General features: G+C 42.0%; 2 protein-coding genes and 4 non-coding genes across 7 annotated transcripts; 1 reads left to right on the top strand and 5 right to left on the bottom strand.

Annotated features, from left to right (window-relative positions):
- Positions 1–353: 353 nt before the first annotated feature.
- LOC119740358 (pecanex-like protein 4) lies at positions 354–12089 on the bottom strand. Of its 2 annotated transcripts, none has more exons than XM_038215625.1 (9): positions 11780–12089; positions 9855–10617; positions 8841–9011; positions 7333–7862; positions 6522–6628; positions 4905–5391; positions 2767–4039; positions 1963–2149; positions 354–1094 (listed from the first exon to the last, which is right to left on the bottom strand). In XM_038215625.1, exons 2-9 carry the CDS (start codon positions 10544–10546, stop codon positions 843–845), a joined length of 3699 nt encoding a protein of 1232 aa, XP_038071553.1. In that variant the 5' UTR covers positions 10547–10617; positions 11780–12089; the 3' UTR covers positions 354–842. The 2 variants fall into 2 exon arrangements, with proteins under 2 accessions (XP_038071553.1, XP_038071554.1); XM_038215626.1 differs by having other exon boundaries at positions 11951–12089.
- A 5747-nt stretch (positions 12090–17836) lies between these two features.
- LOC119741299 (beta-1 adrenergic receptor-like) lies at positions 17837–19067 on the top strand. Its single transcript, XM_038217050.1, has 2 exons — positions 17837–18605; positions 18692–19067. The coding sequence occupies exons 1-2, from the start codon at positions 17904–17906 to the stop codon at positions 19001–19003; spliced, it is 1014 nt and encodes a 337-aa protein (XP_038072978.1). The 5' UTR covers positions 17837–17903; the 3' UTR covers positions 19004–19067.
- A 1976-nt stretch (positions 19068–21043) lies between these two features.
- Trnav-aac lies at positions 21044–21116 on the bottom strand. The gene has a single exon. It is a non-coding gene; the product is annotated as a tRNA-Val (tRNA).
- A 144-nt stretch (positions 21117–21260) lies between these two features.
- On the bottom strand, positions 21261–21334 carry Trnav-aac. Its single transcript has one exon. It is a non-coding gene; the product is annotated as a tRNA-Val (tRNA).
- Positions 21335–21480: 146 nt separating this feature from the next.
- On the bottom strand, positions 21481–21554 carry Trnav-aac. Its single transcript has one exon. It is a non-coding gene; the product is annotated as a tRNA-Val (tRNA).
- A 145-nt stretch (positions 21555–21699) lies between these two features.
- Positions 21700–21772, bottom strand: Trnav-aac. Its single transcript has one exon. It is a non-coding gene; the product is annotated as a tRNA-Val (tRNA).
- Positions 21773–25803: the final 4031 nt, after the last annotated feature.

Here is a 25803-nt window from a genome sequence, read left to right as displayed (position 1 = left end):
AGTGACTCTCAGTGACAATTCCCATTACATGGGTACCGTGGGGTAGCCCAAGGGAAGGGGGAACCAACATGATAATCACTAACAATAAATAATTTATTATAAGGGAATAAATGTGTGCTTGGGGGGTGTTAAGCACTATGTTTAAGACTGGTTGGAGTCTGGAAATTATCAGCATTCCAGACTCCAACCAACATAGTGTTTAATACTGATACCAACCAAGCACATATTTATTCTGATTAATAAATACCTTTTTGGTATTAAAATCAAAACTTTTCGGTCCAAAAGTCAAAACAAGTCAAAAAATAAAAATTTCCAACGATTTTGTTAAACAGTTTTACTATCTGTTTTTCAAAACACCCCAGCTATATAATGGAGTGTCCAGCTCACGAGTAAGATGTAAACAACTCCTTTTATTGAGATTGGCGGGCATGTTGTGCGTACTGCGCGATCATGATGCACAGATGCAGCTGTGGTGAGTGTGAATTTAGGACTAGACTATGAAATTCTGACTCACTGGTATTGAACATGCCTACGTAAGAATTGTGAACATTCAACCAATAAAACGGTTAAAGGCACTGGATTTCATTGAAGTCAAAATTTCATGTGACCCTGGAAAAGTTTTTAAGACCAGCCAGCCATGTCTTTATCATCCGTTTAAGACCGGCCACATGACGGGCTCTCGACCAATGGGAATGGGTGAACTGTGTTAGATATTTATGACTTTAAAATAATAGTTACAAGTTGGAAAGGATATAACTACCAGTATTACTTAATGTGAGGTGCCTGCACCTTCATTTCAAGTCCCTTCTTGTGTTCATACTTCATACATCACTGTCGGCCATCTACAAAGTTGGTATGGTGACTGGCGGCGATGCATAGATGGGATAGCCCAGTGGCGGGTCTGCAGCCTGTGTGGTCAGGTTCCGTAATATGGTAGGATGCGCCTGGATGCTGTAACGTTCCTCATCGTCGTTGGTCAAGTAGAGCAGCTCTAGGTTCAGTGAAGCCCACAGCGATCGCACCACCTCTGAGTTCAGTCTGCCGATGTGGGCCATGACTGGTTGGCGGGTCAGCACGCGACCTTTATACACACCCTGACCAACAAGAAAAAAAGAACAAAATACTACGGAAACTGTTTACGGTGTACATCAGAGCATAAACATCATTATTATCCACTGACAAATGATGCACTCCTTAATGTAGTCATGATCCAAGAGTGATTATGAATAGCAAACTACCAATGTTACTATCCAAACAAATAAAAAAATCATTTGAAGTCATTCTTAATGATACTTGAATGGCAATTTACAAAGTACCAAGGCAATTACAGGAATGGGAAAAAATGTCACACTTTGGACCCTTAAGAATGACCCAAATACTACAAGTTACATTTGTACCATTTCACCAAAAAAGGAAAGGGGGCCAAGTATTTGTTCAAGGGTTTCAATGTCATATGCAATAGTTGTGTCCTTTGACACGTTCGATGGGCGTCGCGAGGGGGGGGGGGAAGGGGAAGGACCCTGGAAAAGAAAAAAAAGAGGGAAAAAAAAGGGCAAAAACGAAAGAAAAAGAGGGGCGAATTCATATTGCTGTTAATTTAATGGGGTGGGGGGGGGGGGCAAATGTCCCTGCCCACCCTTGAAAAATGATAAATCAAAAATATGTTGGAAAAGTACTGGGATTTCGGGGGAAAAAATTTGCTTTGCCCCCTCTAGAAAAAATCCTGGTGACGCCCATGGACACGTTACTTGATCTTCATATCAGGAGGTAGTCAAAGCAGCCAACAACTCAGGACCAGTAATTTTGCTTTACATGTACGTCATTTACACGAACTTCTCTCCATGTACATGTATTTGTATATGTCATGTATATTGCACTGTTGAGCACTAATTGTTGACTGCACCAAACTCCACAAGAAACCAATGAAGTCTTCGGTACATTAACCTCTGAGAAATAATCTACCTCGGATGCGTCATGGACCAGGGAGAAGAGTTGGGGCACCCCCTTTTCCACAGACTCCGCCCACTCTGTCTCACTGTCGTTGCCAAAGTAATAGTCCGTCTCGTACTGTTGAAGATATTCGCTAATCTCCTCCAAGTCCTCTGCTTCTCCCAGCACAGCCTGATCGTACGCAAGCTTGAAGGCAAACCTGTAAGACAGAATGGTGCAGTTCAAATTTTAAAATGGCCTTTTAAGTTAGCATTTAGACACATGGTGTCCAACCCCACACCAAGTTTTTGGGACCTTGATGTTGTGATGAGATTTGTGGAAAGTTTTTCTTTAAACATGTGGATATTTCGCTTAAAAAAGTTTTGCTACAAAACTAACGTTATATTTTGTGAAATATGTTACACCAAAATTTCGGGGAAGAACACTTGTTAAACATGATAAATATGCTTCAACACCCCTGTTATAGCATGTATAGATAAAATAAAATTCAAATCATTTGTTTTGCTTAATTTTGGTGATTTTTTTTCCCTCTGCCCTATGACATAATATAGCATTTTTTTGTCACTAAATTCCAAATATGCGCTTACACTATTTGTTTTATACTTTGTGGCACAGGAAACATTTATCCCACAGATATATCGGTATTGTGTTTGTTGTTACACCTTTGCTTGTACTACCTTGTATTTACTCCTACATACATCAATAAAAACCATGGAGTACTGGTGTAGTTTTGAGGTGATATGAGGAGTAACAGGCAAAGTGGTTTGGGGGGGGGGGGGGGGTATGAGGATTAAAGAAAAATCAATTATTATTTACCTGTAAGCCTTAATGACCAATGCAAATAATTCCTCATCCTCCTTCAACCAATCCAGATTGGTGGACCATGGGACATCACCGCTGTAAACTTTATACACATGGCTTGCCCCCGCGGACACCACATCTTGACCACTCAGGCCAAACAGATTGACCACTGCATAGCACGCCATGGTCAGATGAGTGTACATAGTGGTCAGCGCATCATCAGATGCAATCTCGTCTGCGATATCTTTGGCGCTGTTCTCTCCCCGGGATAGATCCATTTGTCGCAGGACGTGGCAATACCAGTCTCTAGGGAAGCGACTGAAGAGGGAGGTGATGCGACTCAGGTCGATGGGGAGGTGTCGCCATTTGAGAGGGAGACTCAGCTTGGAGGAGTAACGGGAAGAAAACTGGACAGAGCCTGCTAAGTTGAGAGACTTATTTGGCATGGAATGCATTGGAAAAATCTGCTGGTCTCGTTTTGTGTTGACAACAGAAGACAGACCAAAGTTAAGCTCTTTGAGGATTTCCTCTTCGTCATCCGTGAATCCTTCCAAGGCTCCAGGCAGTGCAGGGGATTCCTTGGGTCTGTGAGTGTCTTTGTATCTACTGGCCAGGCTGAAGCCCTGCTTCTTAGGCTTCTCATCTAGATCAAAGTCCAGTGAGTCGTCATCCTCCCAGCTCTTGAGGCTACCCCAGGAAGAGGCCCGTGGCTTGGCCTGGGACCTGGGTCTGGACTGGATGCTGGATGGCCTGCCGCTGTCTCGATTTTCCCAGTTGTCGCTTGTTTTGGTTCCCTCGGGCTTCATAGATGAGTCTCCTGTCCGACACTTGTCAGCAGCTTCTCTTGGGGAAGTAGCCTTGGGCGGAGTGGGCGACTTTGCCAGGTTGTTGCCATCATGATGTCTATGGCTGTTATGGTGTAGGAAGACCCAGACAAGTGTCTGCACAAAGCTCTTGTCGATACTCCTCAGGATATCAGGCGAGTCAATTATCCCGGTCAGTACGTTGCGGGCATCGGAGTACGTATCAACAGGAACTGCATCAACGGGTGTGAGGGTGTTCATGGGGTAACGATTGAAGGTACAGACTGGGAAGCCACCGGAGCGATCGAATGCTGTCTCAAAGATGTCGTCTAGTCTGCCGGCTTCTACGGTGTGGCAAGACGTTTCCTGGAGCTCCATGCCTTTGATGCTGAGGATGCAAAACCCAAAGCCTGCCTCAAGGACTTGAATCCAGGCCATACGGTCTTGAAAACGCACAAGATAGTAGCAACCTGCTGTGGGATTACCTGCAAAAAACAAAGTGGAATTCCAAATTTTGAGTCCCCATGCTTTGGCCTGTTAACTATTAAAGGTAGGGTAGATCATTTGTCATTTGTTCATTTTGTGTTTGAAACAACAACAGTGCTCAAAATCTAAAGATGGGTGTTTGATAAAAATTAAACCTTACAAAGTTTTAACTCAGTGAATGCCATATATTCCGAGAACACAATATTCCACCCCGTAGGATCTCAAGCTGCGTTGACGTGATTCTACCGCGATAGGCTGCTAAACAGCACAAATTCAATTTTCATCATTGGTAAACTACCAAGTGTAATAGCTCACGTGAAGAGAGCATAGTATAGCATTAAAGTTTATCGCCGATGAGGATATTTATTGCAAACATAAAGTCTCAACCAAGCTTTTTGAAGTACATCACTTAAAAAGATGTGGATTTCAAAATTGCTCATGATCTCACTGTTAAAGTTAGATGGCACTGTCTGGCTTATTCATAAGAGCAAACAAAGGAAACACTGCATGTGCACACATGACCAAGTTTCAACTGAATGTGCAAAACATGCAGGCAAATGATTGGAATTGCGCTCGAGTGTCTGTCAACAACACTGTATTTTGTGCATTTATTGCTAACAGTAAAGTTTATACAGAAAACCAGTTTTCATGAAATTTGAAGGTTTGCATGGTGTTGCAGTTGCACTGTACTACGTGACAAGAAATGTTTTTTTTGAGAGTTTCTCAGTCTCCTGACAACAGGCACAGCATACTGTACATGTTGTGTTTCCCACTGCTTCTTTTTAGTTGTACCACAAAAAGTCACAAAAGAGATTCCTTGTCACTTTGAGCAACCACAAACTGAATCTAATTCATAGTTCTTACCAAGACTTCCATCGGTAATCGCTCTGCTCAGTGCAGCACTCAGCTTGGGAACCAGCTGCTTGTAGTAGATACTATCACTGCAGGTATTAGCTGATGCCCCGATGGCACCAGGCCAGGACCTGAGCGGACGGGGGAACCCAACCAGGAAGATTGGAAGGGTAAAGAGCGGCAGCAGGGGCGCTGATAGGACGGTCGCTATGGCAATGATAACTAAGACGAGGGGAAGGAGAATGACTGTGATCACAATGAGTGGCATGCTGGATGACCGCCGCTGCTTCTCGATGGAGTAAGACGTGACCAGGATGACCAAGAAGCAGTAGAGCTTGTCAAGAAGCTCAAAGAGGCGTGATAAGACAGCTCCAACAAGTAACTGCTGGATGCCGAGGCCTGCTGTGACCCACCAGGAGGAAGGATCTATGGACAGGATAGAGTTGATGAGATGGACTATGGACAACTCAAGGAGAGCTCCAGGTGTGTCCTGCCAGATCTAGAAAGAAACATAAAAAACACAATTTTAAAGGGATAATTTAAAACCTTTCAAGCGTTGGTAGTATCACTAGCCATGTTGTAATCAAGTCTATCACAAGTCTGGTCATCAGTAAAAACAAGCTAACTAACAAATCTGGTCACAAGTAACAGTGGAGGTTCACTTGGATAACTTGGTTCACTTGGATAACTTGTGACTTCATTTTGGACTGAATGACATGGGACTGGCTTACAATGATAAGTGTTCTTCCAGTCTGATGGAATCATTACATGCTCTAGATTCTGCCAGTATGGCAGAGTACACATGAACTTTTTTTTTTATCTGAGGCCGCCTTCAATGGAGAAATCATTGTGCACGCCGTTGGGAATACATCTGCCCTGTAACGGATTATCTGAACAATAGCTAGCACAATGCTTCTCCTGCACGTGTTGCTATGTAGTTGTTAAACCATGCTCATTATTAACAGCTTGGACTCATGTGCATTGATAGTAATGATGTGTATGAAAGTATTTAAAGGGAATATACAACATTTGCAATCATTGAAAAATAAAACTACCAAGTTTTTACGAAATACCTTACTAGGATGTTGGTAAATGACAGTCTAAAGCATCCTGTAAAATTATGGCACCTGGTGTGAAGTCATTTTCAAGAAAATGGTATTTTTGTATACATTTCCAACGGTGGTCGGCCGACCACCGTTGGAAAAACCGAACTATTTTGCAACTACTGCTCCAAATTTACCATTTTTTATTCAGTTCAAATTTTGTTTGCTATTGGTTACATATTTATGAACGGGTGTAGGCCAGCTAGACTTGTTCCCTTACCTTACAATTTTCCGGCATCTGGAAATTGATCCATTTTATCTTTGGTGGAGTCAGGGAACCAGACTACTTGAACATTTTTGTTTTTCTTGGTTTTTCAAGCATTTTCGAACAAAAAACTTCAAACATGTCAGTGTAACAAAATTTGATCTATTATACTAACCCCCCAAATAGTTCATTTCTGACAATTACAGCAAAAGCCAATGGTGTACATTCCCTTTAATTGCAAGGACTAGCTTCAATGATGCCAACACATTTTAGTGAGCAAGGGGTAAAAAGAGCAATTTCTCAAGCAGCCTGTGTGCTTACCCATCTCAATGCCCGCACACATCCAAGGGCAAACAGGAATGATGGTAGAGTGATAGTGGTTGGAGCAAGGAACAAAGCTAGGTACGATAACGCCAACAAGGGAGAAACTGCAAGAAACAAACAAAAATGTGATAAAATGGAATACAATTTTAAGGATGACAACTACAAAACCTCTTGATTGGACCATCAATTCAAAACAGGAAAGGTGGCATAACATAGATATGAATAGATTTTTTTTTTTTTTTTATGAATAGTCATTTTTGCTCATCACACTTGATGCCTAACATTCTAGTGTCACAGTGTGGCAATCAATGCAATGCGAATGGTTAGTAGAGCTAAACTTTCGCAAACGTCTAAGACATTTTGGCATCCATGGTATACGTGCATCAAGGACCAAACGAAAACCACATGTGATGCGATCAAGCTAAATGAGTTGTTTGTCGACCCTGGTCAAAAATTCTTTATTACAGATTTGAAAAGAGCACAATCTCAGCATTACTGCTGTGAAAACCGCATGCCGATACCATCTTTAGTTCAAAAATTATGGAAGTCGGAACACCAAGAGATGTGATGAAGTTATGTGATGAAGTGGCCCTATTTTGGCCTGTATCTCCAAATGAAATTCCCGACAAACGACTCGTGTAGCTTGATCGCATCACATATTTGGAGTTTTTTTTTGACTCAATTTTTGACCACATCACTTCCAATCTGCATGACATTTGAACAGCATGTCTTCAAACTTACATGTAGATTCAGTGGATTCACAGCTAAGACTCTTAAAAGTCTGAGATTTGAGTATAAGACTGTTTACCTGCATGTAGAAAAATCCGGTACAAGTAAGACAGTCTGTGAAGAATCCTCTTGCGTTTGCTGTAGGTTGATGTGTTCTGTATGCTCGCTGGAAACAGTTTATTCCGCCACAGTCCAAAGAACACATAAACTGACTGAGCATCACCCAAAACCTTCAACAGGCATCGGGCAGCAACCATGCCATAACCAAGGATGTTACGGAGGGTCTCACTGGCTGACGCTCTAAAGTATGCACAAGTGAAAGATATCCCACCAATCACGAGCAGCGTAACAAAATGCACGAGGGTTTCCCTCCATCCCCACTTCCAGCCAAAGGATTGTTTAGACACAGCTCTTGATTGGTTGTTCAGAGACTGTAGTCTGTTGTGCTGTCTTGACTTGCACCAATCAATGAGTTGGTTAAATAAGCTGCTCAGGTCAAGGCTCAGTAGGTATCCCACACAGGCTGAGAAGACAACAATGCCGATGTCGGATGGCAGAAAATAGGCAATCAGTAGAGTGACTCCTGATGCCAGTAACATCAGAATCAACCTGTAATGTTAGCAATTAAAAAGCAAAATTCAATAAACAACAATGTTACAGTTCCCTTTGGAACATATATTACACTTTGTCTTGTTTTTAGAAGGTTCCCCCCCCCCACAACTGATTTCATGCAAGATGCAGCGTTTGATATTCCCGTTACATCAAGTCAAATATTAGTCTATTAAAAACCCTCTTACTCTAGCTGACAAACTGGACCAAGCTGTCCCTCCAGTCAAAATCAATCAAGTGACTGTCTTTGACAGTTAAGAGCTCCGCGCCTACACAAAGCAGGATTCACTGGCTGTGACTGTTTATGTACCTGTTCAGGTGATTGACAAGCCAGCTGTGCCTACCAGATACCTGCTTTTGTCGGTTGATAGAATTTGACTCGTCACAGTGCTTACCACAGATGTGATTTGACTGTTGTTGACCAGCCTGTCTGTAAAGGCATGGCAGGGGAGGATTGACTTTTGACTGACTGTGACTGTTCAGACAGCAGGAGGGTTAACAAACTTCATCTTTCAATTCTTTTTCCAAAAAACGTTCTTGTGCACTCAACACCACCCTTTTCAAATTATCACAAAAATATTTAGTGTTTTTCTTCGTGCCACCAGTTTTGTGCAAATAGATCTGGATACTTAGTCCTATGGATTTTTATTTAAATTCAAGCCCTGTTTTTGATTTTCGAGCTCCCACCAGCCTCAACCATTGACACATATGGCCCACCATGTGTATACAGTGTTGCAGTTGAGATACTTGTGACAGATATCACAGGGGACCACAAGTCAGGTTTCAAGTAAATCATAAGTAAATTCACAAGTCAAGTCACAAGTACATGTAACACAGGGGATGAACAATAACAGAGGAATGCTTTTGTCACAGTTCACTAACATAGCTTGCGAGTTGACTTGTGAGTTGACTTGTGAAGGACTTGTGACAGACAAGCACCTCAACTATGACACTGAAATAGTGGCTGTATAGTCTTACCTTAGATCAGATGCAACTGGAGACCCTCCGAACAACAAGACAAGCGTCTGCTCTCCTAGCCACAACAAGAGGGCATCAACAGGGGGCAGCAGACCAATCACCCAGAGAACCGGCAGGAAGACAAAGACGACATGCAGGATCTGATTCACTAGAACGATCTCTGGATAGGACCTTTGGGAAAACCCCCCCAAGAAAGACAGTTTAATCAGAAGGTTTGAAGAATAACAAACAGGATGGATGTATTTTTTGACAAAAATCAGCCTTATGGACCATGTAAACCAGAATCTGTTCATAACATTTTCATTGTACTTGGCATTAAGCTTCATTATAAATGTTTTGAGCACATCATTATGTGTATACAGTTTGTACATAAAACTAGCCCCTCGCACATCCCCTACTTACAGCATTTCTGCAATTTTTAACAAATAAAAGTGCACTTCACAGATGACACTAACGAAACCACACAAGTGTGTATTTGCCTGCAATCGAGGACCCCCTATTGTCCCTCTTTTGTTTCTCTTAACTTTTTAGGAAGACCTCCCATATGTTTTGTTCATGATCACCAAATTGGGGACCTTCGGGAATCGGGGACTCTATTGTCCTCTATTGTTCAACGTCCCCTATTGAATGCAGGAACAAACTCATACGCATCTTTGTAAACGCCAACAATCGTGGACCCCCCATTTTCCCTCATCCTCATTCCTTTGTTTATACTACTAACTTTTTAGCAATAGTTCTCATTGGTTTTGTACACGAATTTCAATTGTGGGCTATCGGTCAATCGTGTTTGTGCCCTAACCCTTTTGTCCTAGGTCCACGATTGCAGGTGTTTAGATACTCACTAGCAAATTTTCATCATCAAAACCACCAACTTTTGACAATATTTCTAACGACAAAAGTGTTTTTGGGCCTCTTACTAAAACAAACAATTCCAAATTTTTCCATCAGCACAGTACACTTGCAGAATATTTTCAGGACAAACTAATTTTTTTTGTGTCCGAGGAAAAAACTCACCTCCATATTAAATCAACAGCAAAGAAGAGACACACGTGAAAAGGTCGCATGATTGGCATGGTCTCGTACGGATCCGTGGCTCTGAAAACGGCCGCTTCTGGTGGTGACGTGACAGTGAGCGGATACTGAGCGATGCATATTGCAAACCATCCCAGTGCGTAAATGACCACTGTTGCTCCGACGTTATTACTATACAGTGCATTCAAGGTGGTTGGGACTAGATATAGAAATCCAAGACCAGCCATGCCCCCCGACACTACTGCGTGGAACAAGATGTTGATTTTCCATTTCTTCACCGGGACGACAAAATCTAACGTCTCAGGCCCGAAGCAAGATTCAAAGTCCACTTCATCCTCATCTGAGAGGATGTTCCCGATATTTGGCCTGACTGAATTAGACGTTCTCCTCTGAAGCAGCAAACTGACCAACTGCGCTGAGAGGACATAAAGTCCCACACATCCACCGACCACACAGCAAGCTATGAGGATGTCAACGCTTGCTAGCTCTACGAGAAGTGAGAATATCCCACCAATGATGAAAGGAATGACGAACAGTATGATCTGGTTGAGGTAGACGTAAACTGGAGCATCATAGCCTAGCCGCAGCTTAAGTCCGCCTAGTAGCGTTTGGGGAAAACGTTTCCAGAAAAATTCCTGTTTGTACTCATTGAGTAGTGGTACGTTATCTCCCATTTCTACGGTCGGTTACCAGTTACATACACGTGCACATGTACAATGTAGGCTGTTTCAACACCCCTTGTTTTCTTCAAGGAAAGATAAATAGAAGGAAAAAGAAAAGACATTAAATATTATTCAAGCAAGTATATGCTACATGTTCATGATGATACTATTGATAGCCATGCATTGTATCGTGGCTGTCTTTTCAAACAGTGCAAAGAGCAGTCTTTGGTTCTTCTGTTAACTCAATAAATTTAAATTCATATACGTTATAAAGACAAAACAACCTAAAGGGCTATTTCAAGTTCAGGAACAATGCGACCACCCATCAACATGCCCTGTAAAAATGTATTATTGTTTTATCTTCAAGCAAACTTGTATCCGCATAGACCCTAGGACCTGTTTCGTCCAAAAAAAAGCAGGGATAACTTGTAATAAATGTATCGCGTGCAAGGATACTGTCATTTCATTGGTCTAGGACGACCAGATGTACGGACGATAACACTGCATGTCACACACTGAGGGTGATATCGCACTGCGTTCATTGCGTGCATTGCGTGCGTTATGTGTGCATGTGGAACCTGCCGGTGTGCTATAGCTTTGCGCAATGAGAACTGCAACGTCTAAAACACAGTTACAGACTTAGAATGTTGGGCAAGATATCAAAACCCTTAGTTTTTTTTTTTCTCACAAATAAGTCACAACCATCTTTTGGAGGTATTGGCACGATACAACAAAACATTTTTTGACTGCTGTAATGTGGGGCTCGGGGCGCCCTTGGTGTTAAAAACATCATATCTAGGCCTATAGCCTATCCCACATCACAGCAGTCAACAATTATAAAATGCAATGCCCACACAGAGAAAACATAGTGGAAAAAAGTGACAACATGAAGAAAAATATCCAATTTATTTATTCTCACAATTTGTATCACTCCATTTGGTTGCTTTCTTTCAGAAATCAGAACACTTGGCCCCTATTCGCTTAATGACAGTAAGAATATATCAAGTTGAACCAACTGAATATTTTGACTAGCCTACAGTAGTTTAAAATTTAATCTCAGAAAAATCCTGGTTACAAACTCAACATTGCACTGTCTGTTTTAACTGCAACACCAGTCCAATCGCCTCAATGTTTTTAGAATGCTTCAAGGGTGGCAATACAACGTGAACACCTATCAGGCAGGACTACATGTACTCAAGTGTAAAATAATTGCTTGACATGTCGGAAATAAACGTCTCTCCCTACCCTTTGCACGGTTTGTAGACATCACTCGCGATCGCGTCCGTATCCAAGTTACTAAAACATACATGTCATGCATGTAAATCCATCCATCCACGTCCGGTCCATGTTGATGTTGATTAACCGAACCCGACCTTTCAACCTACTTTTAAACTAATATTTATTAACAATACTCACAATTCAGATTTCTGAAACAAGACTGTTGACAAATAGTGACGAAATGCTGTAGGTATAACTTCACAAGAAATGGAATTCATGTCATTTCAGCGCTGCGAGCTGACATGAGGGAGAGAAACCGCCTTATTGGCCTCGTTGTCTGGTTGTTGGTTCCGCCAGTACAGTAGAGACGCAAACGAAACCGCCTAAAAAAATCTGCCATAATATATAATCTCGGTCCAATTGACCATGGTCCAACCACCGTTATTCTTCGACACAGTGTAAGAGAATGGGAAAAGTCCGTGCTCGAAGAAGGGAGAAGAAACCGCCTTAATGGCCTCATTCTTCATTCCGCCATTGTACTGTAGAGGCGCATACGAAACAGCGAAGAAAACGTGCCATAACCGGGGTTCCATCGTGTGTTGTTTTGGATCCGGACTTTGACCAATTCGTACGATAAAGCATTGGGATGGGTGGTTGATGGGATAGATGGAAACAGCGAGAATAACCGCCTAAATGGCCATATTCTTGATTCGCCGTTGTATGGTAAAGGGCGCGTGCGAAGCCGCAAAGAAAAACTGCCATAACCTGGGTACCAAGCGCGAGCTGCCTTTGGACCACTCTGTGACCAATTCCCACGATAAAGTATAGGATTTGATAGAGCCCGAAACAGCGAGAATAACCGCCTAAATGGGGACATTTTGAAACTCTGTGAGTCGCCGTTATTTATTATCTTGCTCGATCGAAGGCGGGAGGGGAACTTCCCAAATAGGTACATTCTTGATTTTAAAAATGTGCAGTAGCTGCGGGCGTGAAACCGTTGAAATAACTGTCATAACCTCGGTCCCAGCAGCGGTCGCCCTAATACAGCAAAATGAACCACACACATAGTGAAGCATCGGGGAAAATCCGCAGCTCATGTGAGAGGAGGAACCGCCTAAATGGAGACATTTTTGACTCCGATAAAGTAAATTATTTCAGCGCAAGAGCACACGCACAAATACGTGTCATTACCCAGGTTCAAGCGACGTTTCTTTTTCAGACCACACAGAAAAAGAATGACCACAAGTTCATGATGTAAAAGCTTTTTTATGCACTACTTTTTACAGACATGCGAAAGAGTGGAAAATAAATGTCATAACCTCGGTCCAGTCAGTGTCGTTCCGGTGTCACATGAAAATCCGACTCCTATGAAAATCGGACCCCTTTTCCCTATTATTGGTTAATCCCTCTCACGTGACCGGTCACTTTCCTAATTACCATACTTACGCATGCGCGGTATTACCAATGAGTCCGAATTTCATAGAAACGTAAATTCACGCTACACCTGAACACACAACAACTCACTCACTACTACTAATTCACACGGTGAATTGAAACTGTCATAACATTAACTCCGTCGCAATCCTTAATTTGCGAACCCGAAACTGAAAAATGTGTAAGCATGTAAATCCATGATTCCGCGTACATATTGTACCCATACACAGGAATACATGTCCATTTCTGAAACATCCTCATAACTCCGGTCCAATCATTCGTCCCCTCTTTTACAGCAACGTCCCCATTCCACACGATAACGTATAGGAATGATATTTCCAAATTCAGCGAATGGAACCTGCGTTTTGGTCGATTCTGCACCGCTGTTTCTATCTCTACTAGCGCGTGTGTGTGTCTGTCATTCATTGCAATAGGATTTTCGGTGAATCGCCTCCTGAACGAAATTTGCCCCACATTATTTCTTTCTAAAAAGTAGCAAAATGTTTATAGTGCAAACTATTATAAATACATCATACTTGAATGGCTGTTCGTGACAACCGTATAAAACCGCACCCTTCATTCGCAATTCGGCGTGCATACACTGAAATCAGGGGGCGCACCCAGGATTTGGCTTGGGGGGGGGGGGGCTCACAATTCTTTTCTCACATTTTCTCAGAAAATAAATGGGTTTTTTTTTGGGGGGGGGGATATTTTGACGTTGGTGGCGCCACTTACACCCCTATTATACTACTCGAAAATAGGCCACATACATATCACCAAGGTCAAATCGTTGGGGGGGGGGGGGGCCCACTTGGTGTTCTTATTTCCAACGTGCATTACGTGTTTTCACGATCATTGTAATTATAACGTCCACGCCTTCTCAACAATATTTTTCCTTTCCAATTTACTCATATCAATATGAAATGTGATACTGCATATTGGCGGGATAAGATTGTAACATTTTAACTTCGAAAACAATCGTGTTTTCGTAACTCACGGCGCGAAGAATGGATTCTGTTGTTACCCCAGACACCGCATACAAAAGTAAACGCCAAGTAACGCACAGGCAGGCACCAGACTAGTCCTCATTTGCATATACGTGTTCAAAAATTTTAACATATGCAAATGATCCGATACCAAGGTGAGAGAGCAGGTAGTGGTGGGCGCGTACTGCTCGACACCCTGGTAACGAAGTTGATACCTTGCTGTTAAATTTTACTAATGTTGTCCTATATACACGTAGATACCGAATGGTATTAAATTAACACTACAGTTTTTGCAGTGTATTTGATTGTGAATGTTTTTGTATGTTTGTTGGGGGTGTTGGGTTGTTTGTTTGTTTTTTTGTTTGTTGATTTGCTACTTTTTTGGTCTCTTCTCGTCATTTTCTCGTCCCGTTTCGTCTCCTCTTGTCTCTTGTATGTCTTGGCTTGTCTCGCCTCGTCTCATCCCTCGTATGTCTTGTCTCGTCTCGTCTCATCATTTTTCTCGTCTCGTTTCGTCTCATTTCGTCTTTTTTAGTTTCTTGTAGGCCAATGTCCTGTCTTGTCTCGTCTCATCATTTTCTCGTCTCCCCCTCCCTCTTCGTTTTCCTCGTCTCGTTTCGTCTCGTCTCTTGTCTGTCTTGTCTCGTCTCGTCTGAGTTCTTGTCTTTTAAGAGTTCCCTTGTCTCTCTGGTCTGTCTATTTGTTTTCTAGGTTGTCAACGTAAAAATGTAGAATCTTTTAAAACTGTTTTCTGTTTACTTGTCTCTTGTCTCATGCGTGTCTCATTTTTTATATTAATGTTTTTTTTTATATTGCTATGTATAGTTATATCGTTTTTGTAGCTTTATTTGTTAACTTAATATTTTTATTTTTTGAGTGAAATTTTTATCTTGCTTTTATTGTTGACAGGGGTCAGACAGCTTTCATTTTTTTTTGTATTTCCATGACAGCCCCTGTTCAACTTTTATTTTAATGTCTAAAGATGCAAAATATATAAATAAATAAATAGAAATAGGCAAGATGGTAAATAATTATGACTGATGCGGCATAAATCTAGCATATATACATTTGTGTAGGTTTGTTTTCTCTCATTCTATGAATGGCTTCTCTCATTCTGTAAGAATGTCCTCAATAAGCGGGATAGAGTCTTTATTCTCCTTAAGCTTTAACCCATATTTTGACGGTACCCGAGGCACCCCTTAAGAAATCCACAGAATAAGAAACACAATATACCAACCCTGCCCCATCCCAGGGTATACGTCCCCGTCCCCGCCCCCGCAAAGGAGACGGAAAGTCTTTCGTCAGAAACATTCAAATATCGAAAAACAAATTATTGGCTGCACCAAATGATTTCTCGTGGTCGACCACATATACACTTAGGCATTGCCAAGAAAGTTTCGTTCAGCGATAGACTTTGAACTGTGTGGTTGAAGAACTAAGCACTTCTTCAGTTAGTATAATGTGTATTTGTCCGTATGAAAGCAAAAGTATATGGATTTGCAAAATGGCGTAGAAACATCATAGTGTATGATGACTTTATAAATTTGTCCACCATAATTCTGTTCCTCTGTTATTATGATTGACGTACATTAAATGTAGGCCTATCATAAGGAAAGTGACCCCAAGTGGATAAGACCGACAATGTAGCTATATCGTCCCAGTTTAACAGAACATCCACAAGCATTCATCGGTTGATATCAACGAATTGTTTTGTTACAGATGTGGGCAATCCAGTGATGTAGTGCCTTGATGCTGGGCCTTGGCCTTAAGGCTGCCTTAAGGCTGGATTTTAGGGCCTTGGCCTTGGCCTCGAGGCTTGAGGGCAAAAGCCTTGGCCTTGGCCTTGGCCTTGAGGGTTCAGGGCCTTGCAATTTTGAGTCAAGGCTCTTCAAGGCCCATAGAGTTTTGCATTTTCCAGATAAATCTGTTCGAAATTTTGCTGTTACCATTTTAATCGTATTACATGTACGATGGAGGAGGGAAGCACCATATAGATTTGTGTGTTAGGCACACTTCCACTTTTATAGCATCACATGTTGTTACCATTGTAGTAGATTTGCTGCAACAATATTCCGTACACTTGTGGGGCTAATGAGATGATCACTTTAATTGCATATAACTATGGAATAGATTTGATTGGTTGTATATGTCTCCCTGATAAGTGCTAAAGATTTGCATGTATCTGTTTTAGATAATGCTGATATTTCTGACCATGTTGGGCCAGCAAATAAAAATTTCCCAAATCAGTTTCTTGGATCCCCCTTTTGTTACACTTGGGAGAATTGTGTGTCAATATAGAAGTAAATCATTATTTTGTTTAGTTAAACCATATTGAAGACCTGAACTTATACGTTAATAGATACAGTGCAGTCATAAAACGGTGTAGGCCTATGCGAGCATGTTGATTGCAATTAAGAAATGTTGTTCTTCGTAACGAGCAATTCGTGATGATAAGGCCGGATCCAGGGGGGTCAAAAGGGGCCACGCCCCCCCCCCAAAAAAAACGAAACCATTTGTTTTTATGTGACGTCGTAATAAAGGCAGGCAATGAGTACACCACCATCTTTTCCTAAATAAACATCGGTTAAAATGGTCAGAAATTGCCTCAAATCGCACCACAGAGCATCTCGAATCCAAAATTTTTTCGGGGCCCTTAAGCGGGCCCCGAAGCCCAAGCCGTAATCTTTTGACCCACTTTTTTTTTTTGGGGGGGGACACCAACATTTCTTTGCCCCCCCCCCCCCCAATTGTGTTCTGGATCCGCCCTTGCGTGATGATGTGTCACTCATGTGACTATAATTAGTTCTATATCAGTGGTCATTTCATAAAACAGGGCCTTGGCCTTGGCCTTGGCCTTGAGGGTTAAGCCTTGGCCTTGGCCTCGAGGCTTGAGGGTCGAAGCCTTGGCCTTGGCCTTGGCCTTGAGGGTCAAAGCCTTGGCCTTGGCCTTGGCCTTGAGGGTCAAAGCCTTTGCTCCAACACTGGGGCAATCACTCGCATATACTGCATACATTTACTAAGTATATTAGATGAAAGCACTTCTTTGCACACGTGTATGCTCTCAGTAATGTCATCTGAGTTCTTCCAATAATAATAATGAGACTGAATGATATGGAGACCCAAACTCTCTCCGGGCAAGTACGCTTCACCCATCGATAATTCCACAATCGTTGACAATGCGCAACTCCTTAGCGTTGTTTGCCTACATTCTTTTCCTCGTGATTCTTCGACAGTTTCATCAATCACGTGATAATTGTGAGTTGCTTTAATAACCGTTAATTTTAAGCATAATCGAATGACTTTGGTACTTTGGTTGTGGTCGTTTCGTTACATCGCCTCCTATATCCAAATGTCACTTCGATGATAATCACACAATTCGTTCAGCAGTGAAGGGATGGAATCTCACAAATGAGTATCGTGGGAGATTCTTGGGTTGGAATGGTCACTGAACTTGACAGTCTGCTTTCATTTCATATAAGGTATGTTCTTTTCCCTGTCAGACTGCGGGTGCATTCGAGTTCCATTTATCTAGATGTTAAAGTGGAATCCTGTTTGAAAGATGGCAACCACTGTTCCAAGCTTCCGTAGAGGAAAACGTGACCTTGAACTGTCACTGAACTTGACAGTCTGCTTTCATTTCATATAAGGTATAAATGTTCTTTTCCCTGTCAGACTGCGGGTGCATTCGAGTTCCATTAATCTAGATGTTAAAGTGGAATCCTCTTTGAAAGATGGCAACCACCGTTCCAAGCTTCGTAGAGGACAACGTGACGTCGTCTTCTTCAGACTACAGTTTCCTTGACGCCTTCTCGCACCCTTTACCCATCGAGATTGTCATATCTACCATTGTATGGCTCATGTGCTTTTTGGCGGTGTTTGGTAACATTCTGATCTTCGTAGTGATTCTCAGAGACAAGCAGCTGTGGTCTAACATAGCCAATATGTACATTTTAAACCTTGCCAGCGCCGACTTGTGCGTTGGGATGAACTCGTTGACAATGCAAAATATTTGGCGGTATACCGGCAACTGGCCCTTTCAGCGAGCCGTGTGCACCTTCTGGACTGTCGTGGATTATTTGGCGTGTATGCAGGGCGCCTTCGCAGTGACACTCATCAGTCTTGATCGTTATTTCATGATGACCAAATTCCTGGAGTATCGAATATACAACAGCAGGAAACTTGCTTGCGGCCTAATAACAGGTACCTGGACGCTCGCGTTGCTATTTAATCCTTTCCCAGTTTTGGGCAATGAACTGTGGCCCAATGCTGGAGACGTTGGTATTAACTACTCTGTCAACTGCGATTTCGGCGTGCTGCGTATTCTTTCCTATAACATTGCTCAAATAGTTGTTGGGTTCGTTGCACCGGCAATCATCTTAGCCTACTTGAATTTCAAGGTGTATGCCAACATCCTGAAGCGCTCCAAAGTCTTGGTTCGTACGGCAGTCTCTCCAATGCAGCTAGACACAATCCACCCACCGGCAGAGCCCGGTGCTAAAAAAGATTCACACGTCAACAGTACTCACCGATCACAAGACACCAAAAGGTCCTACAAAACTCACCGGAAGGCCGCTATCACGCTGGCCTTTATCGTGGGCGTGTTTTTTTTATATGTGAGACCCCCTTAATCGTCTTGAAGTTCCTGTTTGTCGCAAAGGGGGGTTATTTAAGCTGGCTGTTATGGAATGGTGCCAGCTATACTGTGTGGGTCAACTCAGCGATCAATCCGTTCATCTATGCCGGCACTAATCCCAGGATCAGGCGGGATATTATCAAACTCCTCTGTTTTTGGAACCACCGGCTCCGAAGGAAAATTCGCCCATTGCACTGACTTCAACCGAACCGGCTCTAATGGCTTGGTTTGTAAGGCAGTTTTCCAATGCAGCTATAGACACTAATCCACCCCCAATTGAATCCCGTTCATCTACGCCGCCACTAATCCCATCAGGTGGGATATTATCAAAATTCTCTGTTTTAAATATGAACCACCGGCTCCGAAGGACAATTTGCCCATTGCACTGATTTAATAATTATATGTTATAACAATACTAATATGTTAAAACAATGTTCACCGTACGTCTGAGCTGCTCTTCAACATGTGTCTTGGGTTAATTACCATTCTCTTTTATTTTCCTTACTGGAGTAAATCCCGGTCTACTCACGGGAAGTGAACTAGTAAGATGTATTCTAAAAAAAAAGCAATTGAATGACATAGTACAGTTGAATTGTCAGCTGCATGCAGACTGCATAGATATTCAGAACAGACTTGTTCAGCTGTTGAATGAATGGTACTGTGTTTCGTTTTGTTGAAATGAATGTCAGTCCAAAAGAATGTGTAATATTGTTTGAAACAGCCTGTTTCAAATATTTTCCAAGTTCTTTGACTCTGCGAACACAACATGCTTGGTGTTGTTATTACCAAGTTATTTACCTTCCGTTCATATCTCCATGTTATTACTTGCCAAGACTCTGATCTGGTCTTGTGTTTATTATTAGTTAGCTTGGAGCAACAGTCTGCATTATGAGTATTGTTGTGGCTGCTTAGAATGTCTGAATTGGATATCGATAAAGGCCTATACAGGCTAAGTAAAGACCATTTTTGTAATGAAGCTCTGCATGTAGCACTTTCAAAATCTAGGATATGAAACCCCAATTAATAAGCTTTCTTTTAGTACATGAGTCATTCAAATCACTTATGATTTTTTTCAAGTTACGGAATTGTAAACACAAACACCGTTTTTAAGTTCTGTCCAAGGATCCATAAAAGGTAAGTGTTCTTTCAGCAAAACGAAAACAATTCACGTAAACTCCTATGTAGATTTTGAAAGTGCTACAGCAGAACTTTATAAGAAAATGGTCCTGCCTTTTGGGTTCCTTTTTTTGTGACTCACCCTGTATAGGGTAATACATTTCCACCAACTTTGTTTCCTTTTCATTTCACAGTCAGCACGTTATAGCTTTTCAGTGTTAGTTAGCACTTATAAGGTTATTATTGTTATCAAGTGGTGTGATGATATAGGAGCTATTTTAGGATGCTTATAAACACAGTGGGCCCACCATACAGTGGCTGCTGCGCCATGTGGTTGCATAATATCTCAATAAATTAGGTTGTAGTGTGTAAAGTGGAAGAGTGTAAATAATTAATTAGTGGAAGGTTAATTAGGAACACTCGTGTCCCATGTTCTCCTCCTGTACATGAATGATCAGTGTGAGTGTGAAACTTTTCAAGTCTCTAGCTGATCACACAGCGAAATGCTTAGCAGGGAAGACAGAGAGACAGACACAAAGAGACGAGACTCGCTTATTAGTACAGGACAAAAAGCTGAGTTTATAGAACATGTTTTAGAAAATGTTTCGTATAAGTGAGGATATGTAAGTAGATCCCAAAAATACACTTTTCTATTTTTTTATTTCATAAACGTACAAAAAATATTTTGTGAATAAATATATTACACGGCGGCCATTTACGATATATGCACATTAGGCACTCGTTTATACTACGCGTACGCTGCATCGGGAGTCCTGTTTATTACGTCACGATTTACTATGTTTTGTTTGCTGCCCCCAACGACGACTTTTACACAAATTGCACGTTCGGGTCGAAACAGGACCTGAAAACAGCTCTCAAAAGTACCTTTTGTACTCATTTCATGACAGACACAAGAGTCGTTTTTATTTCATCACACCTTAGGCTACATATACCCGAAAAATGACGGAAATGTCTTCGAGCATTCCACAACCTCTTTAAGTGGTTGATGGTCTTGTTATGTGTGTTGGGCGATTCATTTCACACGTTCTACTGCTTTCATTATTGTGTGCGGTTTGGAATCACGATTTCTTTGCGTTTCAGAGGAACGGACGATAAAAAAAAAGATTCCGCCCGGGCTCGAACCGGGGACCTTGCGCGTGTTAGGCGCACGTGATAACCACTACACTACGGAATCCTGTTGGATTTAAGTGGTTGATGTTCTTAGTGTTTGGTGATTAATTTCACGACGTTATACTGCTGGCATTACGTGGTGCGTTTTGGAATCACGATTTTTTTTTTTTTTTTTTACGTTTTAGATCCAAAGAACGAACCAAAAAAATTATTCCGCCCGGGCTCGAACCGGGGACCTTGCGCGTGTTAGGCGCACGTGATAACCACTACAACTACGGAATCCTGTTGGATTTAAGTGGTTGGTGTTCTTGTTATATGTGTTTGGTGATTGATTTCACGGCGTTACACTGCTTGTATTACGTGGTGCGTTTTGGAATCACGATTTTTTTTTTACGTTTTAGAAAAAAAGAACGAACAAAAAAAAGGAGAGATTCCGCCCGGGCTCGAACCGGGGTCCTTGCGCATGTTAGGCGCACGTGATAACCACTACAACTACGGAATCCTGTTGGATTTAAGTGGTTGGTGTTCTTGTTATATGTGTTTGGTGATTGATTTCACGGAGTTACACTGCTTGTATTACGTGATGCGTTTTGGAATCACGATTTTTTTTTTTACGTTTTAGAAAAAAAGAACGAACAAAAAAAAAGAGATTCCGCCCGGGCTCGAACCGGGGACCTTGCGCGTGTTAGGCGCACGTGATAACCAGTACACTACGGAATTCTGTTAGCTTCGAGTGACTGATGAATAAATGATGTGTAACTGATTTTGCGATGGTCTACTGCCTGCAGTGTTTATTCATGCGTGAATTTATCGGATTGGTTTCCAACCTCCAACCTCTGGAATTCTTGGACCCAGTTTATCCCCCAATCATAACAAATAGATGAGTTTTTTCTCCCCTGAAACTATATTCACAACCAATTGAGTTCCTCCTTCAGGAAAATGAGGACCTTGCTCCCTGCAAATATTGTACCGAACACAGTCACTATCGATGAATGTCATCAACGTTTATAAAACTGTTTGCTTTTTTTTCAAGTAGGATCGAATTGCATTTCTCCCTATCATGATCACTCCCGACAACACAAGACCATAGACAAACTGCGACACAAGCTTAACCATACAGTTTTTATTGTTGGAATGTCCAACATGTAAAATGCACCTTTTGAAATGTTAGGATGATCTGGGATTGTGTTTTTCCATTCAAACCAAATGGAGCAGCAGTTGCGAAACTGGGCTTAATTACTTTGAAACGTTTTACAGCATGTGTTATGTGCCACGCCAAACACGTACACACACATACATACACCAAACGAGCTTTCATAGGGCTTTCTATATTGGAATTACGTGTTGTGCTTAATAATTTGACAGTAATCATGCTCCTATCTAATATACATAGGCAGACTCAGTGGCACAACTACGGCCCCCGTGCCCCCCTTTCATTTGAAGTTTTGAATTGCAGTGCCCCCTTTGAAAAATTGGAGCACCCCCAGGTGCCCCCAACAAAGTCTAGTACAGCAACACCACGAAGTAACACCCATCCCCATACTAGTAAAAACTAGCAATCGGAGAAAACGGCATCTAAAGTTGAACGCCTTCAGTTGGGTTTCTCGTTGTGGACACTTGATGAATTAAATTTATAAAATCTGCTGTTTTTCACCCGTTTGTGTATTAAATCAACAAGAAATAAGAGAAAAAAAGGTGAGTGTTAGTTCGTGAAACCGAAAAAGCTGCGAAACTGTAATTTTTCGTTTTCGCGAAGTAACACTCTTCAATGTATACAACACGAGGAAAGTACAACTCCAGGTCAGCGCGCGCGCTCACACAAGGAGAGTGTTACTTCGTGAAAACGGTTTTGCTCACATTTTGAGCAGAGTGCGAGCCATGCATTGCAAAGGTAAATGCCGGGAACTTGAGTGTTACTTCGTGAAAACGAAAATTGTCGCTTTTGCGCAAAAGTTGCCACGGATAATTAGCGTAATTATTAAAGTAAAGCTCTTGAAGCTTTGAAACTTCGTGTGATGGTAGGCCTTGATGAATAATGTTTAAAAATGTACAAAACTGAAAATCGAAGAAAATATGCTTTAACACGTGGATTAATACTTCGTGGTGTCGGTGACGATAGCTGTGCTCCATTTCAGCTGTAATAAGATGAATTTTGGACAACTGTACTTGTTTGAAAGTGCAAAACCTATAGTTTTATAAGCATACTTGAACCACCATATTTGTTGAATTTCAAATGGACACAGACTCAGAGCATCAAACAAACGTCCGGGGAATTAAATTTCCTTGCGTTTTAGAAAAAAAAAATTTCGCCAGGGGCGAAAGGAGAACCTTGCGCGTTTGAGGCGCACGTGATAACCACTACACTTCGGAACCCTTTTGGAGTTTGGAGTTGTTGGGAAAACCTTCATGCACAAGGATGATAATAATGTCAGCGGCTGTTTTGTAAATAGTTTGGCTTTTTTTCTCCACTGAATTCATGATAAACTATACTATATTATAGCTGCATGGGCAGTGAGGCAAGAAGCGAAAGCGGTTCATTAAAAACATACATGGCATGGGTACCAACATTTGGGGCATTTTTCTCTGAGGGTTGGCAAGACTACATGATGATATCTGGGAAAATGCAAATGCGCGCAACTACATGGGGTGTTTCAAAAAAGGTCATATCCTACTTTAAAGGGTTATTATGGCCAGACTGTATGTTTACCAACAAAAAAGTATGGTATCATCTTAAAGCTGAAGCTTAGTGCTTTTCAATGATACCTTGGGTTACATTCCAGGGTCACGCATCATGGAGCACTGCATAAAACAACCAGCTCTCCGGCCGGGACGCGAATTGTTTTTTTCCCAAACGACATCAGTTTCCTATCTTCTGATAAGTCCATTACACGCATATCTAATGCCTTGTTTCTCCACAACCCCAACCCAAGATACGCTTTACGTGTGAGAAATGTTCCTTCCACGCTGTTAGTTATTAAAAACGGTAAAATGAGAAGAAGTGAAAAACGCTCACTGGGATTCGAACTCGGAGTACACGATTAACCTATTTCTGTGACGTCACACTGTTGTTAAAAGTGTAGATTATAGAAAGTAAGGTCCATGAATAGCTTGTGCGAATCTACACTTATTCACGAATGTGGAGACTGTGGTATACCGGTAAACCGGGGATCTTATTTGCATATTATTAAGGGACTAAATGTGTGTTCCGGAGGTATTAAAACACTCTGTTTAAAACCGGTGTGAGTCTGGATGGGTGATAATTACCCGAGGCGAAGCGTCGCGCATTCCACCTCCATGGTCGCGCGTACTGCGCGATGTCGCGCAAAACGCAGCTGGGCTGGTGCAGTGAGAATTTCGGATCATGAAATACTGATTCACTTGTAGTAACAGACTGCTTGCAGACGCGTTCGATAATTGACGCGCGAAGGTGCGCGACGCCATGTTGTGGGACAAAATGTGCATGGATAGATATGCGCTTGTCCCACAACATGGCGTCGCGCGCCTTCGCGCGTCGATTATCGAACGCATCTGCAAGCGGTCTATTGCGCATGCCATACGTGAGGAATGTGAACGTTCAACCAATGAAACGTTAAAAGGCACCGGATTTCACGGGAGTCCAAATTTCATGTGACACTGGAAAAGTGTTTAAGACCAGCCAGCCATGTCTTTATCATCCGTTTAAGACCGGCCACGTGACGGGCTCTCGACCAATAGGAATGCATAAACTGTCTTAGGTATTTATGAATGTTGTTTTAAGAAGTAGGTAGAGTCGGAGAATAGACACGGAACTGTACATTCGTGCAAGAATGGACTCGGCCTCGTCTCATCTATTCTAAGCACGAATATAACCTCGTCCATTCTCCTTAACAGAAGTCAGATCAGGACCACTTCCAACCAGTCAACGAATCAGCTGCCAATCGTCGGTGATTTAAACACCATTATTCCTAGTTATATATAACTTATTCTATAAAGCCCTGGGCATCAACAATATGCATAACGCATAGATAGAGCGCCCCCTTTTGATATTGTTGGATCTCGTTTTGGGAAAAAATAATTCGCGGCCGGGACGTATATCTATTCCATCCCAACGGACTCGTCTCTATTCGCTCTTTGCATGCACTCTTCCGCCATCAGCATGCACAGCCTCGATCGGGCAACTTTACACAATAAATATAGCCGGCTGAGTGATTCCAGTTTCGGGGTTTTATTATATGTCTATGGCTCCACCATGTGCTCCACCCGAAGGGTGTGACGTCACAATGTCAACGAATTATTTTGTTACAGATGTGCGCGCATGTATGCTCTCGGTAATTTCATCTGAGTTCTTCCAATACTAATAATGGGACTGCATGACATGGAGACACAAACTCTCTCCGGGCAAGTACGCTCCACCCATCGATAATTCCACAATGGTTGACAATGCGCAACTCCTTAGCGTTGTTTGCCTACATTCTTTTCTCATGTGTCTTCGACAGTTTCATCAATCACGTGATAATTGTGAGTTGCTTTAATGACGGTTAATTCAAGCATAATCGAATGACTTTGGTGCTTTTACATAGACCTTTGGACCCTCGTTGTGGTTGTTTCGTTACAACGCCTTCGACATCCAAATGTCACTTCGATGATAATTGGACAATTCGTTCAGCAGTGAAGGGAAGAAATCTCGCAATAGTATCGTGGGAGATTCTTGGGTTGGCATGATCATTGGAACTCAACAGTCTTCCGTCATTCAATATGGTGTAAGATTGTAA

The sequence above is a fragment of the Patiria miniata genome, unplaced genomic scaffold, assembly GCF_015706575.1.
Source record: "Patiria miniata isolate m_02_andy unplaced genomic scaffold, ASM1570657v1 HiC_scaffold_5, whole genome shotgun sequence".
Classification (NCBI taxonomy): Eukaryota; Metazoa; Echinodermata; class Asteroidea; order Valvatida; family Asterinidae; genus Patiria; species Patiria miniata.
This window is presented reverse-complemented; position numbering and strand designations above follow the sequence as displayed.

Excerpts from the sequence above, each read along its gene's own strand:
- LOC119740358 (XM_038215625.1), bottom strand. The coding sequence starts at position 10,546 with ATGGGAGATAACGTACCACTACTCAATGAGTACAAACAGGAATTTTTC. Across the intron at positions 7,863-8,840 it reads CCAGTTGCATCTGATCTAAG|GTTGATTCTGATGTTACTGG; the intron begins GTAAGACTATAC and ends CTAACATTACAG. Across the intron at positions 4,040-4,904 it reads GATTACCGATGGAAGTCTTG|GTAATCCCACAGCAGGTTGC; the intron begins GTAAGAACTATG and ends TGTTTTTTGCAG.
- LOC119741299 (XM_038217050.1), top strand. The coding sequence starts at position 17,904 with ATGGCAACCACCGTTCCAAGCTTCGTAGAGGACAACGTGACGTCGTCT. Across the intron at positions 18,606-18,691 it reads TGAAGCGCTCCAAAGTCTTG|TACTCACCGATCACAAGACA; the intron begins GTTCGTACGGCA and ends ACACGTCAACAG.